The 13989-nt window shown below is 39.5% G+C and overlaps 1 protein-coding gene across 5 annotated transcripts in view; it reads right to left on the bottom strand.

The window, feature by feature from the left end:
• Positions 1 to 330: 330 nt before the first annotated feature.
• nhej1 (nonhomologous end-joining factor 1) overlaps positions 331 to 13989 on the bottom strand; it is a 31734-nt gene continuing 18075 nt past the window's right edge. For 2 of the 5 annotated variants that reach the window (XM_086282238.1, XM_086282236.1), the window contains exons 7-9: positions 5149 to 5329; positions 2964 to 3073; positions 394 to 2657 (exon numbers count right to left, since the gene is read on the bottom strand). In XM_086282238.1, coding sequence (XP_086138364.1) covers positions 2580 to 2657; positions 2964 to 3073; positions 5149 to 5329 — 369 coding nt within the window. In that variant the 3' untranslated portion in view covers positions 394 to 2579. Of the gene's footprint in view, positions 2658 to 2963; positions 3074 to 4632; positions 4757 to 5148; positions 5330 to 13989 lie in introns of all 5 variants that reach the window. The other 3 variants (XM_086282237.1, XM_086282235.1, XR_015127108.1) reach the window with 2 other exon arrangements.

Here is a 13989-nt window from a genome sequence, read left to right as displayed (position 1 = left end):
AAACAGGAGACCTTTCCAACAACCCTCCACCAGATCAGGAAACTCATGGAAACTGTCATCTGATGCAACATGTATTGACCAAAAATTTAATTTTAGCAACTATCGAAGAAACTTAAGGATTTCAATCCCTTGTGCTGACTGTTTTTAAAGTATCATGAAAATTAGGCCCAAGAAAAAGCAGCAGCTATGATTTTTACACAGATGACTGTTTTTTGGTTTGTTTTTGCAGATCGTCATCTCGGGCTCTGGCTGGATTCTTCCTTAACTAATCCTGGACTTTGATGTACCCCCCACCCACCCTGCAGAGAGACTTTGAGGGTTAAACAATTTCCTTCAAACTTTTCTCCAGAAGACCATCTAGAGACAAAGTTACTGTTCTTGATCTTCAATTACTATATACAAGATAAAGAAAAGCGGATTTTAGAAAATGCTGGAATCAAACATTTGTAAGCTTTGTTTAATAAATGGTGGTTGAAATGCTTTATGGAAACAGAATAGAATATCTCACCATAAATGAGTCAATGCCCATAGGCTCCCATTTAAAATGTCCAACTTTACAAAACAAACATCTACAGCATATTGCAAAAAATAGTTTTGCTCTTTTTGAATGGTAGAGCTTGACGGATCGATCGTATCGATACAAATGCTGGTATTGGTATCAGATCGATACTAGAATGATAGAGGATAGAAACAAAGTATCAATATATAGACCACTGAATTGTGTTAAATACATTTTTTTTAAATTAAAAAAAACATACCCTGTGAAACATGTCTTAACCTTTTTGTGTTCACGGTCTATTATACTTACAGCCTACAGCACATTTAAACAACAGAAGTTGACACAAAGTGCTTTAGAAACAGACACATTTACATTCCAGGTCTCTAATAAATCCAGTTTCAAAGTACACGAAAAGCTAAAAACTATATTTTTCTGTATTGAATATTTATTAATGTGTTCAGAATCTGCAAATTAATGATGAGTCTTCTCATAAGTCATGACAGACTGCTCTCCTTTATGGGTTAAAAATATTTGCTATCAGCAATACTGACCCTGTACTTACTTGGTTTTGGATCGATACCAAAATTTGCTCTACTGCAGTGATTTTGTAGATAACAGCCTTTAAATTGGGTTCATTTGAATTAAGAACTGAAATGACCGGTATTGGTATTAGCAATATTGGCCCTGCATTTACTTGATATCTGATTGATAGGAACATTTGCAGTATCAAATAACACTACTGGATAGTTTCTCGAAATATCTATTCAATTTCCTCTTCAAAACGTGATCACTTCTGCCTCAAGAAAACTAACAATGCAGCAACCAAAATGCTAACACTGACGCTTCCAAATTGAGTCCAAATACCATTTGGGTGATGCCATAGTGGCTACATCCATCTTCTATATACAGTCTGTGGATCAAAAACAGTTTTTCTGCCATGTTAAACTTAGAGAAGCTTATAGAGCATTAATTCTATTTCCTGGTTGTATTAATTTAATAAACCCTCATTTACATTCAGAAACATCTGTCTGTGTTGTCTGTCGTGAAAGAGTCGTGAAAGAGGGACAATTCTGATTGGCTGGTATCCAAAGTTACTCTCAGGTATCTCTGATCAACAAATCTGAACACACAGGTGATCAAAGAGACAAAATCATGATGTGATATGATTGATTTTTGCAAATAAACAACCGAAATGGAATTACACAATCCTCATGTTTCACCACCTTCTTTCTTTTGACCATAAAAGCAGCATTTGTCACTTAAATAAATAACAATAATCTGCTCTTTCAGTGGAGAAAACTGCAATTTTTTTTTTAACAAATGTCTCTCACACAGAAACTCTTTGGAGCCATGCAAGCAAACACTGACTTCTCAAACTAAAACTTCAATAGCATTCCCGACATGCTGCAACACCTTGAGTCAACATCTCACTGAGCCCTGAAAAAGGAGAGCGGCTCCTCTATCGACCGCTGTCTGCTCATTGTGCTCCGACTGTCTGGGTCACGGAGAAAGCAACTACTTAAGATTGGCGGAAAAATAGAAGCCTGAAGTTTTAGTGAAAAGTTGTTGAAGCTTTTATTTTATAACATTAAAAACTTAATATTCCTTCGAAAGCTGTTTTTGAGTTTAATCTCTTATTATGTTCAATTTTTAAAAAAATTCTGTGGTTTACATAACAAATAACAAACATAAACACCCATTAAAAATACATGTATACCTTTAATTGGCAATATGACTTCTTTAAAAACATTTCACACCTAGTTAAAGATACATGAAGGTTAATAGTTTATTAAAACCTAAAAAGAACAAGAAATTACCTACCTACCAGCTGTCAGTCATCAGTACAATCATCAAAAAGAAAACCTGATCCCACAGTGGTTTTTCTATTTCTATTTTTAACAAAAATGGTAAAAATAGAAAAAAGTATTTATTTAATGACACTTTTAGTCTAAAATCTAAACATTTTTAAAAGTAGGTTTGTAAAAATGTCCTCAAGAGTGTAAAAATTCAATAAGAAGTGTTTTTAAAGGACGGCACTTTTTCTAAATTCGTAATTGTGTGTGCGTCCTACTGCTCGAGATCATCTGAACAGGCCCACTTTCTTCTTCTTCGGTTTGGAGGCCGGTCGCTCTGCAGCGGTGGATGTGACAGGAAGAGACTGAGGAAGACAAAAAACACAAAAGGAGGAATGTTTTTCATAGTCTATTTCCAATTTCCTGTTTTTAAAATCACTCAATCTCTTCTTTTTTCTTCCCCAAGGAAGCATTTAAGCAGGAGACGCATTTCACAGTTTATCTGCTGACTTGTAATTTGAATATTGTAGATCCCAGCTGATGAATTTGGATTTAAAATCTCTTTTAATCTCCAGCTTTGTTGCATTTGTTCCCCTACAAATAACCCTAATTGGTCAAATCTTAAAAAAAAAAAAAAAAAAAAAAAAAAAAAAAAAAGTCTTCTGTTGTACCTGCTGCATTTTGGGTCTGTTGACCATCTTGGCTCCACGTGTTTCCGGCTCCCCGTTGTTGGTCTGTTTTTCATTCCCATCAGCCGATTCACTGCTGACAGATCCGCCGGCTGAAGGACGAGGATGAAGATGTTTATTAAACTAAATAATGACTCAGAGAAGCACCAACATGTCAAATCTGCCATCAGTAAATCAGGATTAAACTTGCTGCTACTACAACCGATCAGCAATTTCTAGAGATTTCAAAAAAGAAAAAAGAAAACAAAAAAAAGACCTGCTGCAGGAGTGGACACTAACACCTGCTAGTGTCCACTCGTGGCTGTATGCCCACAGACTCCTATCTTCGAATGTCCAACTCTTTATAGCAGATATAAACATGTCTACAGCCTGATGCAAAGAATTTCATAGTCTCTAAAGATAGTTTAACCCTTGATATTAGATGGATCTCATACCTCACACATTTGGATTTTGCTGAGGCTAAAACTTAGCATCGTTTCCTCTTTGATTGACAGCAGCTGGTTTGCTGCCTAAAGGCTTCATCACAGCTAACTGGAGTCACTAAACTGGACCACTGGAGTGTGTTTGTACTGCTGATGCTTAAACTGATTGTTTTCATTCCAAAGTTACAGTGCTGTGCAAAAGTCTTGATCCACTCCTCATTTCTTTATATTTTGCTTCCAAGCAGCCAGGCTTGCAATTTGTAATTTTTAAAAGTGCTTTTGACCAGTCGCTCTGCCGGCAAAGGTTTTCTTAAGACACTGGCCCCCTTTTCACCAATTTTCAGTTGAGTCCTTATAGCTGATGATTTTCAGAGGAATGATTTTGTATCTTAAGCTATTTAACACTATGACCTATGAATCATCTTAAGCAACTAAAGTGCACTAAACAGACAACTCAGTGAAGAAACCATTTTAAATTGCATCCTCAGACACTTTGTTACTAGCAGCCTGTGACAAAAACACATCATTTGCTCCCATTTTCATGATGTATCAACTCATCAACACAGATCAGCTGATTGGGAGAAAAAACACAAAAAACAAAAAATGATTTGAAGGGATTTTATTCTTCTTTTTTTTTTCCACTAAAGTTGAAAATGCAAAACCACTGGATAACTTATGGGTGGCTATGTCCATCTTTTATATACAGTTTGTTGTTTTTACACAGGAGAGTTTTTAAAAACAAATGCAGCTGGTTGTTATGACCTGAGCTGACTCCCATATACAGGGGTTTAACTTCTGTACCTGGCATATGTATTTATTACATTGAATAACCTTTATCTCCAATATCTATTAGAAACCATGTCTCACTGCTTCACATTGTTATAAACTAACTTCTGTTCAAACTGAAGGCTGTGACAGATGTTTTAGCACATAATAGGAAACTGAAAATGTAAACTGGTGTTCTGATTTATTTTGCTTCTGTATTTATGAACATTTATTTATATGAACAGTTGTTAGTTGCCCTGTCCTTTACGTTTGCATGTTGTAAACTTCCCCTTTCATTCTTGCCGCCATCTTTCTGTTACAAATCACCCCTGACACGCTTTTAAGTATCTGGTTGACCCCAGATACTTAAGCTCATCTACCTTCACTGTAACACCTGTCTGCCTCTCATTCACACACATATCTTGCTTCTACCAACTTTTATTCATTTTCTCTCCAGTGCATACCTCCACCTATCCAGGCTCTCCTTCATTTGCTCCTTACTGTCATTACAGATCACGGTGTCATCTGCAAACATCATAGTCCATGCAGACTCCTGCCTGACCTCATCTATCAGCTTGTCCATCACTACTGCAAACAGAAGGGGCTCAGAGTCGATCCTTGATCTAAACCCACACCCACCTTCAACCCATCAGTCACTCCTATCACACGGCTTTCCACTCTCTTACAGTCCTCTCTACCACTTCTGATCTCCTCATGCAGTAGGGCAGTTCTTCTCTTGGATTCAACACATTTATTTACTTTTTAGATTTTTGTAATGGATATCAGCCTCAATATGCAAACTGTCATCTGCAAAGTGTGCAGATGTATGCATTCAAAATCAAAAATATACAACCAAAACTATCACAATGCAATTTCTTTGATGAAGATAAAGAGGAAATATTAAATGCTCACATAAACCTGACTAAATCTTTAAATTTGACCATTAAACTTCAGCGCAGTTGTGAAGCTGTAATGTTCACCTGAAGCGTTTAAGACGAGTTCTGGCTCCTTGTTGGCGTGTTCGACCTCCTCAGCAGAGTGCTGCTCCGACAGTTTGCGCTTTCGTGCACTTCCGTGAGTGACGATGGCGGCGTATAGCTCCTGAAGATCGCCATCGAAGCCCAGAGCTTCCTGTTGTTCAGAACAGAGCAGAGGAAGAGCCTGATGGAGAGAAACAGAACGAGGCAAAACCTGCGTGAAAAACTGGCAAAGATTCAAAGCACTTAAAAGTTTCATATGTCTTATTATTTCTCCAGTGTTGTCAGAGGTAAAAATTGTTCAAGCTCCAGATTTTCCTAAATGTGTTATAAACCCTTGAACCTTTCAACAAGGCTTTATGCAAACTCTGAAAGGTGTGATAACGGATATATTAAAACAGGAATTAACCTCCATGCATGAAAAAAAGAAAACAAAAAGATGCTGCTCTTTTAGATGCAATGTAGTTTTAAAAAGTGCAATATGCACTCAGAGATTAAAAAAAAAGGAGGCAGCCATCTACTGTTACTGGTTACGTGGAAAAGGAAAAAGAAGCACAAAGAGGGAGCAAGAACAAAACAAACTATAGAAAAAAAAAAGACTAGGGCCATAACTGATGGAAGATTTACCAAAATGGGATGTTTGAACCTTAAAAACTCCCATGTAAGAATCCTGGACAAGCCCCCAAATTTGTCATAATGCAACTCATGAGCCATGACAAATAACAGGAGAGAGAGACAAAGTGTACCAATTATTAACCAAGAGAAGCAAAATTAAAAACACTAGGACTAAACCAACACTATGGTGGATAGATCGAGAGACCTAAATGCTCCAGATGCTCCCAGTTACACTGATTAAAAGATGGCTAAATGTGACACAGGATCATCACAGTACAAAGGGTGTCTGTTACATAGTACAGCGCCCTGGCATTCCCTCCCATTCTACTCACTCAAATTCATTCAAACTTACTCTAACCACAAATAAGCCAGCAGTCTGAGAGCGAAGTGCTCTGTTGGGGTGATATAGTACTAGTAAGTCTTTAACATACTAAGATGGGACCTGATGATTCAGTGCTTCGAGCTTTAAATTAAATTCTGAATGTAGCAGAAAGTCAGTGAGGACGAACCACTGTTTGAGAAATATACTCTGTCTAGCTATCCTATTTATCTCTGAGAATATTTTTAGCAGAAGCTGCTTTCACATGTCAAGTTAAGGTCGGATATCATCTGGGCCATTCTAACAAATGGATATGTTTTCTTTTAAACCATTCCATTGTTGCCCTGGCTTTATGTTTAGGGTCGTTGTCCTGCTGGAAGGTGAACCTCCGCCCCAGTCTCAAGTCTTTTGCAGACTCCAAGAGGTTTTCTTCCAAGATTGCCCTGTATTTGGCTCCATCCATCTTCCCATCAACTCTGACCAGCTTCCCTGTCCCCGCTGAAGAGAAGCACCCTCAGAGCATGATGCTGCCACCACCATATATGACAGTGGGGATGGTGTGTTCAGAGTGATGTGCAGTGTTAGTTTTCTGCCACACATAGCGTTTTGCATTTTGGCCAAAAAGTTCCATTTTGGTCTCATCTGACCAGAGCACCTTCTTTTTAATGTTTGCTGTGTCGCCCACATGGCTTGTGGCAAACTGCAAACGGGACTTCTTATGGTTTTCTGTTAACAATGGCTTTCTTCTTGCCACTCTTCCATAAAGGCCAACTTTGTGCAGTGCACGACTAATAGTTGTCCTATGGACAGATTCCCCCACCTGAGCTGTAGATCTCTGCAGCTCGTCCAGAGTCACCATGGGCCTCTTGGCTGCATTTCTGATCAGCGCTCTCCTTGTTCGGCCTGTGAGTTTAGGTGGACGGCCTTGTCTTGGTAGGTTTACAGTTGTGCCATACTCCTTCCATTTCTAAATGATCGCTTGAACAGTGCTCCGTGGGATGTTCAAGGCTTGGGAAATCTTTTTGTAGCATAAGCCTGCTTTAAATATCTTAATAACTTTATCCCTGACCTGTCTGGTGTGTTCTTTGGACTTCATGGTGTTGTTGCTCCCAATATTCTCTTAGACAACCTCTGAGGCCGTCACAGAGCAGCTGTATTTGTACTGACATTAGATTACACACAGGTACACTCTATTTAGTCATTGGCACTAATCATCAGCAAGCACTCCAGCGGGTGATGAAAGAAGCTGGCAGAATTATTGGAACAAGTCTGCCAGAGATCAGTAATATCTTCCCCACTCGCTGTCTGAGGAGGGTGCACAGTATCCTGCGGGACCAACATCACCCTGCGCGCCACCTTTTCCATCTGCTGCCCTCAGGGAGAAGGTACAGGTCTATACAGGCCAGAACATCCAGACTGGCCAACAGCCTGTATCCACAGGCTGTGAGGCTCCTGAACTCTCTGCCCCCCTCTCACGGACAATAACCATATCCAACTTCTTAATAGCAATGAACTGGTCTGCATTGGTGCATCATATCTTTATTCTCTTCCCCCTCCTGCCCCCCCCCCCCCCCCCTCTTTCTTAAATAGATAACTATCATATCTGATATCATATCTCACAGTACAATAATATTGAATGGGTTGCATTGTTGTATTTTGTCATGTTTCTCAGGTCTTTGTCTGAATTTCTACGAACATTATTGCTAAGGATTGTCTTATTGCATTGGAGTCACACTGGGTTAAATATGTACACTTGGGTTTTAAGGGGTATTTATTATTTTCTTCTTTTTTTTTGGGTTGTATGGAAGCCCCAAACGCAATTTCATTGTTCTTGACAATGACAATAAATAAATAAATACTAAATACTAAATACTAATACTAATCAGGCAATGTCTATGGGCAACTGACTGCACTCAGACCAAAAGGGGCTGAATAATTACGCACACCCCACTTTGCAGTTATTTATTTGAAAAAAAATGTTTGGAATCATGTATGATTTTCGTTCCACTTCTCAAGTGTACACCACTTTGTGTTGGTCTTTCACATGGAATTCCAATAAAATTGATTCATGTTTGTGGCTGTAATGTGACAAAATGTGGGAAAGTTCAAGGGGGCCGAATACTTTTGCAAGCCACTGTAGTTCGATCCCATCAACAGTTTTGTTTCCAGTCTGCGTAACTCATGAAGCTAAATATTTAAATATCTACAGTTTCCCAGTTTCCAGACCCTAGGTACACAAATGATGCTTCAAACTCCACAGTGTCCTGTCTAGTATTAACTGATGAAGGACCATAACCAATAAACAGAAACTTTCTTTTTGCTCAGCCTGAGTTTACCTTAAGGCTGAGCTTGGAATATGAGCTGGTTGATTATCAAGCAGAGGGTTAGGGTCTCATGAGGTAAAGCTGGAGATTTTAAGCAATGTCTCGCATACCTTGGACACCAGGTTGTGAATGTTATAACTAAAACTAAGGTAAAGCCTTCAATTTATGGAGAACCCATCAGAGTGTTTCTCTGACAGAGTCTCTTTATCCAATACTAGATTTCCCCATTTCTTCATCAGTAAGATATGCTGCCACTTCACTTAGAGTATGTAGACTCTTTGAAATATTCCTCTGATCTAAAGCTAAATATCAGCTATATTCTGAGAAATGCTAGTACTCAATAACTAGCTTGAAAATGTAGAATTATTCTTACTGAGAAACAAATGCAGTTTACAGACTAATTCCCTGCTTCAATTTTGGTGCACACCACGCTGAGATATGACAAGTTTTCAGCTAATACCTCGTTGGGAATCACCTTGTTGGTGCAAAAATAGCATTTTATGTCTGTCAAATTGTGTTATCTTTGACATTTTTCAGAAATTCAACTAAGGAAAAGGGAACAAATAATGTGCTTTTGTGACAGGGTGCTAAGTAACTGGCATTGAATACATGCAGTTTTTCTGCATGTATAGCTAGCATGTCAGGTGCCTCACTTGGAATTTTTATTCCAAATAACTAAATTAAAAATCAACTAAACAGCGTTTTATGGATCATAAAGTCTGAAATTCTTAAACTGGAAGTGGTTTTATGTGTCAGGGGGATGATTTTATATGTTTTTTTTTTAATTCCTGACTGCTTAAAGTAATAAAAAGTGAACATCTGAGTCATTTCTCAGGTATTTTTATATTTCTATTTTGATTTTCCTGTTGCCTGCCACTAGCTTTCCTTAATATAACATAAGATCCCCAAGAAGTTTAAATTTTGTCATTAGTTTTAATTCTCCATTTATTATTTCAGTAAATCTTAAATATGCTTTATATTACTTTTACAGGAGTACACTCAGTTTTCCCACCTTAAAACCTTTTAAGCCTACTCAACAACAAACTTGGAAGGGCAAGTCACAGTTACGTGTCTTTATTTTTAGACTCTGATGAGATTTTGCAAGTTTCAGGTGTTAGTTTTCACCCTGCCCCTTCCATTAATTAAAGCTGATAAATCAATAGAAGTGACTTGCAGCCCCTGCTGCCTTTGGGGCATATTTGCTTTATGGCCCTGCTGTGTGGAGTCACATGTCTGAGGTGTGATTGAGGGTGTGTCGGGGTTGCGATAAGCCTCTAATCAAAGCTACATTATTGGCCCAGCTGACTGCAGGTAGAGCGGCGAGCAGTAACAACAGAAACACACACACAAACACACACACTCTGTCTGACAGATAAGGCTTCAGGTAAACTCCTGTGACATTATGCGAACGCACGGCTGGCACATAGAAAAACACTCACCATTCAATAAATCCTTCTTTTTCTCTCAAATGGAGGACAAACTCTCCAAATTAGCTCCTCAAATATTGACCAGGAGAAATTGGTGGTCTCCCCGCTCGCTGTCAGAGCAGAGGGGCTCCTAAACACACTTTGGTCAGGTTTCGAGGTTTCACATTGATTTATTTTCGTTATTTGTTTGTTTAAATATCGTAAAAATAAATGTACACTCTGGCGAGGCTTATTTCTGCTTTGGGCACAGAGAAACCAATGTGCTGAGGGGAGAGAAAGCAGGAGAAAGCAGACCTTATTCTCTTGCTTTTTTATTCACCTTCTCCCTCCCTTCTCCTCTTCCTCCTCCTCTCAAGCTGCAAACCAACTCACTTCATATTAATTGATGTGAAATGCTGAAATCAATTTGTTGGATCCGGAGGCCCCGAAGCGCCAAAATCAAATGTTAAAACTAGTTTAAATCCCTCCTCTTTGCTCCATGGAAGGTGTCACAAAAAGCAGATGAATTTTAATTCGATTTTAACAGAACAATGCGTCAACATAAAGAGGCTTAGTTTCAGCCTCCACCACTAAGTGTTAATGGCACACTGCGAGAACTGATGTGTATAAAATGCTAAAATATTGATGCTAAAAGCCTTACTTAATGTGGCTTCATTGCTTCATATACATTTTACTTGTTGTTAGTAAAAATGTAACTATATTTACCATTTTTATATACGATTCTTTCAGCTGCCCTTCCTGATGCAACCAGAGATTTGAGTCCTTATCACACCAGTTACTTGTAATATAGAGACTCAGCACATTTTCATTTTATATAATATTATACATCATTAGAGACAGAGACTAACAGTCCTGTTGGATTGGTGATAAAGCAATAAATTGCTGCTAACTTTACTAAAACATTCAGTACTGATGCCACTTGTCAGTTAAAGTGTTCATTTTTATTCATCAAGCAGAAGCCTCCAGCGTTTAAACAAGTAAAACTTACACTGAACTGTCAAAAGCTGCAATTCCTGTAATGGCCACCTGAAGCTGACTCCAAACATTGAATCAGTCTCCATAGACTCATGTTAAAATGCTCAACTTCACACCAGAAAAAAAAAAAAAAAACATCTTTACAGCCTGCTACAAAAAATGGTTTTAGTCTGTCATGTTAAATGAAAATTATATTATTAAAATTCTGAGTTATAAACTATGGATGTTGACAATTTCATATCAGATCATTTGTATGTCAAAAAAGAAAATTGGAAAGAAACAACACAAGCTTAGGCTGCTGCCCCCGCGACCCGGCCTCAGATAAAGCGGATGAAGATGGATGGATGGACAACACAAACAGCAACCTCTATGAAAAAAAGAAGAACTACTGAAATCTGCAGTTCCTTTAATATCTACTGGAAGCTCTAATAGTCAGTCCCCATAAACTCACATATTTTTTCAGGTTTAAATTCTCGGTTTATTAACCTGTTTAGTTGAATTTATTTCTGATGCGTTTAGTTCCCTCGGTGTCCCCTGTCTGTTCCTTCCTCTGCCTCGTCTTTCTATGTTTTTTTTAAATCGATGTCCAATAGTTTCCATTACCCGTTTCTAGTTCCCCTGTTGTTTCCAATCCTGAAAAGTTCTCAGTTTAAAAACAGTCCCAACTTTCACTTTTCCACCTCCTTTGTTCTCTTTTGTGTCCTTTTGTTTATTTTATTGAGTGTTTTAAAAAAGTTTCTTTTTTTACCCGTCTTTTGGTCTGTGCCTTTTACCTTATCTTAATGATAACTGATTGCTTTCAGTCAAAGTCAATGCAGTTGTTTGTTTTGTTTTTTTGTTTGTTTGTTTTTTTTGGGGGGGGGTTATTGATTTATTTCTGGTGTGTACAAATTAGCTTCCATACTTCTGTATTTGAGGAACGGCACGAATGTGACTCCCGAGGTGTGAACACAGCAACCGCAGGATTGTTATCTTCTGTTGTTGGCAAGAAAAGAAAACAGCAGACGAGGAATAAAAAAGGAGATTACAGCAGGTCAATAACCTCTTGACCATTTTGTAGAGCTAAGCTCGGGAAAGCTCCTCCCTGCTATTGTGATAGAGCAAAGTCCACGAGGAGAAGGAACGCTCACCTGGAGGCCATGCCTCCTGAGCCCCTCCCCCATGGCTGCCCTACAGTAAAGCATCATGTGTGGGGAAGGCGATGAGAGGACGGGTGGAAGAGTTGGCAGCGTGCTGGTGTTTCTCTATTATTAGCAGGTAAACAGCTCTGATTTTAGACAAGTCGCTGCTGCTGTTTTTTAAGAGGAGGGGTATGGTGCCTCAGAGTCTCACACTCACTCTCCCTCATCCTCCCCAACCTCATGTTTACGCTCACCTCATTCCTCTCGACCTCGTTTTCTCTCATCGTGACCTCAACTTCCTGCCCCGAATCCCAGAAATCGTATGTTTGAACCCTGAACACTCACACTCACATCCTCTGGAAACAAAAGGCACATTTAAATTGATGAATGAGTCCTGACTAATCAGCAAAAAAAAGAAAAAGAAAGAAAGAAAATAAAATCTAAAAAGCTGCAACTACAATCTCAAGATCTGCACAGAATGACGTCTAAGTCAGGTGATTCACTGGTATTTCTGCTAATTGGGCGTCTAACAAAACAAGTAACAACGAATTGGCCTGAGCTCTTCTAAAGTCTTTCAGACTCTCCTTTTTCCCCTCCGGCTCCCTTAAAACACTAATATCAACTGTTGAAATCTGCTTAAAGCACTACTGTCCACACAAAGAAATTACTTAAAGTCTACGTATTTTTCTATTTTTTCAATTTTCCAGGTCTAAATTTGGACCTTCATAGTCATTCTACAGTTTCCCCTCATGCTGATAACAAGGATGCATTTATAGAATCTTTTCAGGTAATAATACAATGTCCTTGTCTTTGTCTACTGACACCCGAGCTAAATTACTAACGTATAATCCTCACTGAGGTGTTTATGTGCATAACTTTGTTAAATAAATAAATAATAAATCTGCAGTAAAGGAAAAGGGTGGAGTGCCCACTCCGGGTCGGGGATGAGTTCCTGCCCCAAGTGGAGGAGTTTAAGTATCTCGCGGTCTTGTTCGCGAGATATGGGAGAAGGGAGCGGGAGATCGACAGACTGATTGGTGCAGCGGCTGGCCTCTCCCTTAGAGATAGGGTGAGAAGTTTGGCCATTCGGGAGGGGCTCAGAGTAGAGCCGCTGCTCCTCTACATCGAAAAGAGCCAGTTGAGGTGGTTCAGGCATCTGACAAGGATGCCCCCTGGGTGCCTCCTGGGCAAGGTTTTCTGGGATGAGGCCCCGGGCAGACCCAGGACACGCTGGAGAGATTACATGTTTCGGCTGGCCCGGATAAGCTGGAGGAGGTGGCGGCTGGGGAGAGGGAGGTCTGGGCTTCTCTGCTTAGGCTGCTGCCCCTGCGACCCGGCCCTGGATAAGCGGAAGAAAATGGATGGATGGATGCTCTCAATCTCGCTCTAAGTGCATCTCCTCACACACAGAGTGGCACACACAGAGGCCGGAGTAATGAGGACATCGTGTTACCTTTAAGGGCAATAACAACTTCTCAAGTGTTAGGCCCAATATGATGACATAGCGAGAAGTCAACAAGTAAAGCGTCATCTGAGCCTTTCAGCAGTCGTGCCGATTGTGAATGTCAGTCAAAACGTTTCACAAAAGCTTCTGACCCTTATTTTGGTTCTCCCGCTGATATGTTGAAATAAAAGCACAGAACAACATAGAAATGAAACAAATAGATGATAAATGGACTGGTTCTCAGAAAGCGTGTTTCCATTCTGCTTGAGCACTCACAGCACTTTATACTACATGCCTCATTCACCCATTCATATGCCTTTTCTACCTAAGTGCTTTCTATCTAACATTCACACACATTCACAGTCAGATGAATGCATCGGAGAGCACCTCGGGGCTAGTATCTTGCCCAAAACCTACTGGTAAAAAAAATAAATAAATGCATCGTACAGCTTTACATAAATCCCAGGGTCTTGTCTGCTCTGACATTATCCACACCTTCACTTCATTTACCTTTTACCTCTGCACGTCCTCAGTGACCGCTCACTGTCGTCACGCCTCCCCTTAGGCTGATGTTAAAAGTTAACACAAAGCTGAACACTCACACTGATTTGTCAGCTGG

This window comes from Aulonocara sp. 'chitande type north' Nkhata Bay, linkage group LG23 (genome assembly GCF_057382095.1).
Source record: "Aulonocara sp. 'chitande type north' Nkhata Bay isolate Kocher_YH1m ecotype deep benthic linkage group LG23, A_spYH_male_GT1.1, whole genome shotgun sequence".
In the NCBI taxonomy this organism is placed as follows: domain Eukaryota; kingdom Metazoa; phylum Chordata; class Actinopteri; order Cichliformes; family Cichlidae; genus Aulonocara; species Aulonocara sp. 'chitande type north' Nkhata Bay.
The sequence above is the reverse complement of the archived record's forward strand: the minus strand, read 5'-3'. Positions and strand labels throughout refer to the sequence as shown.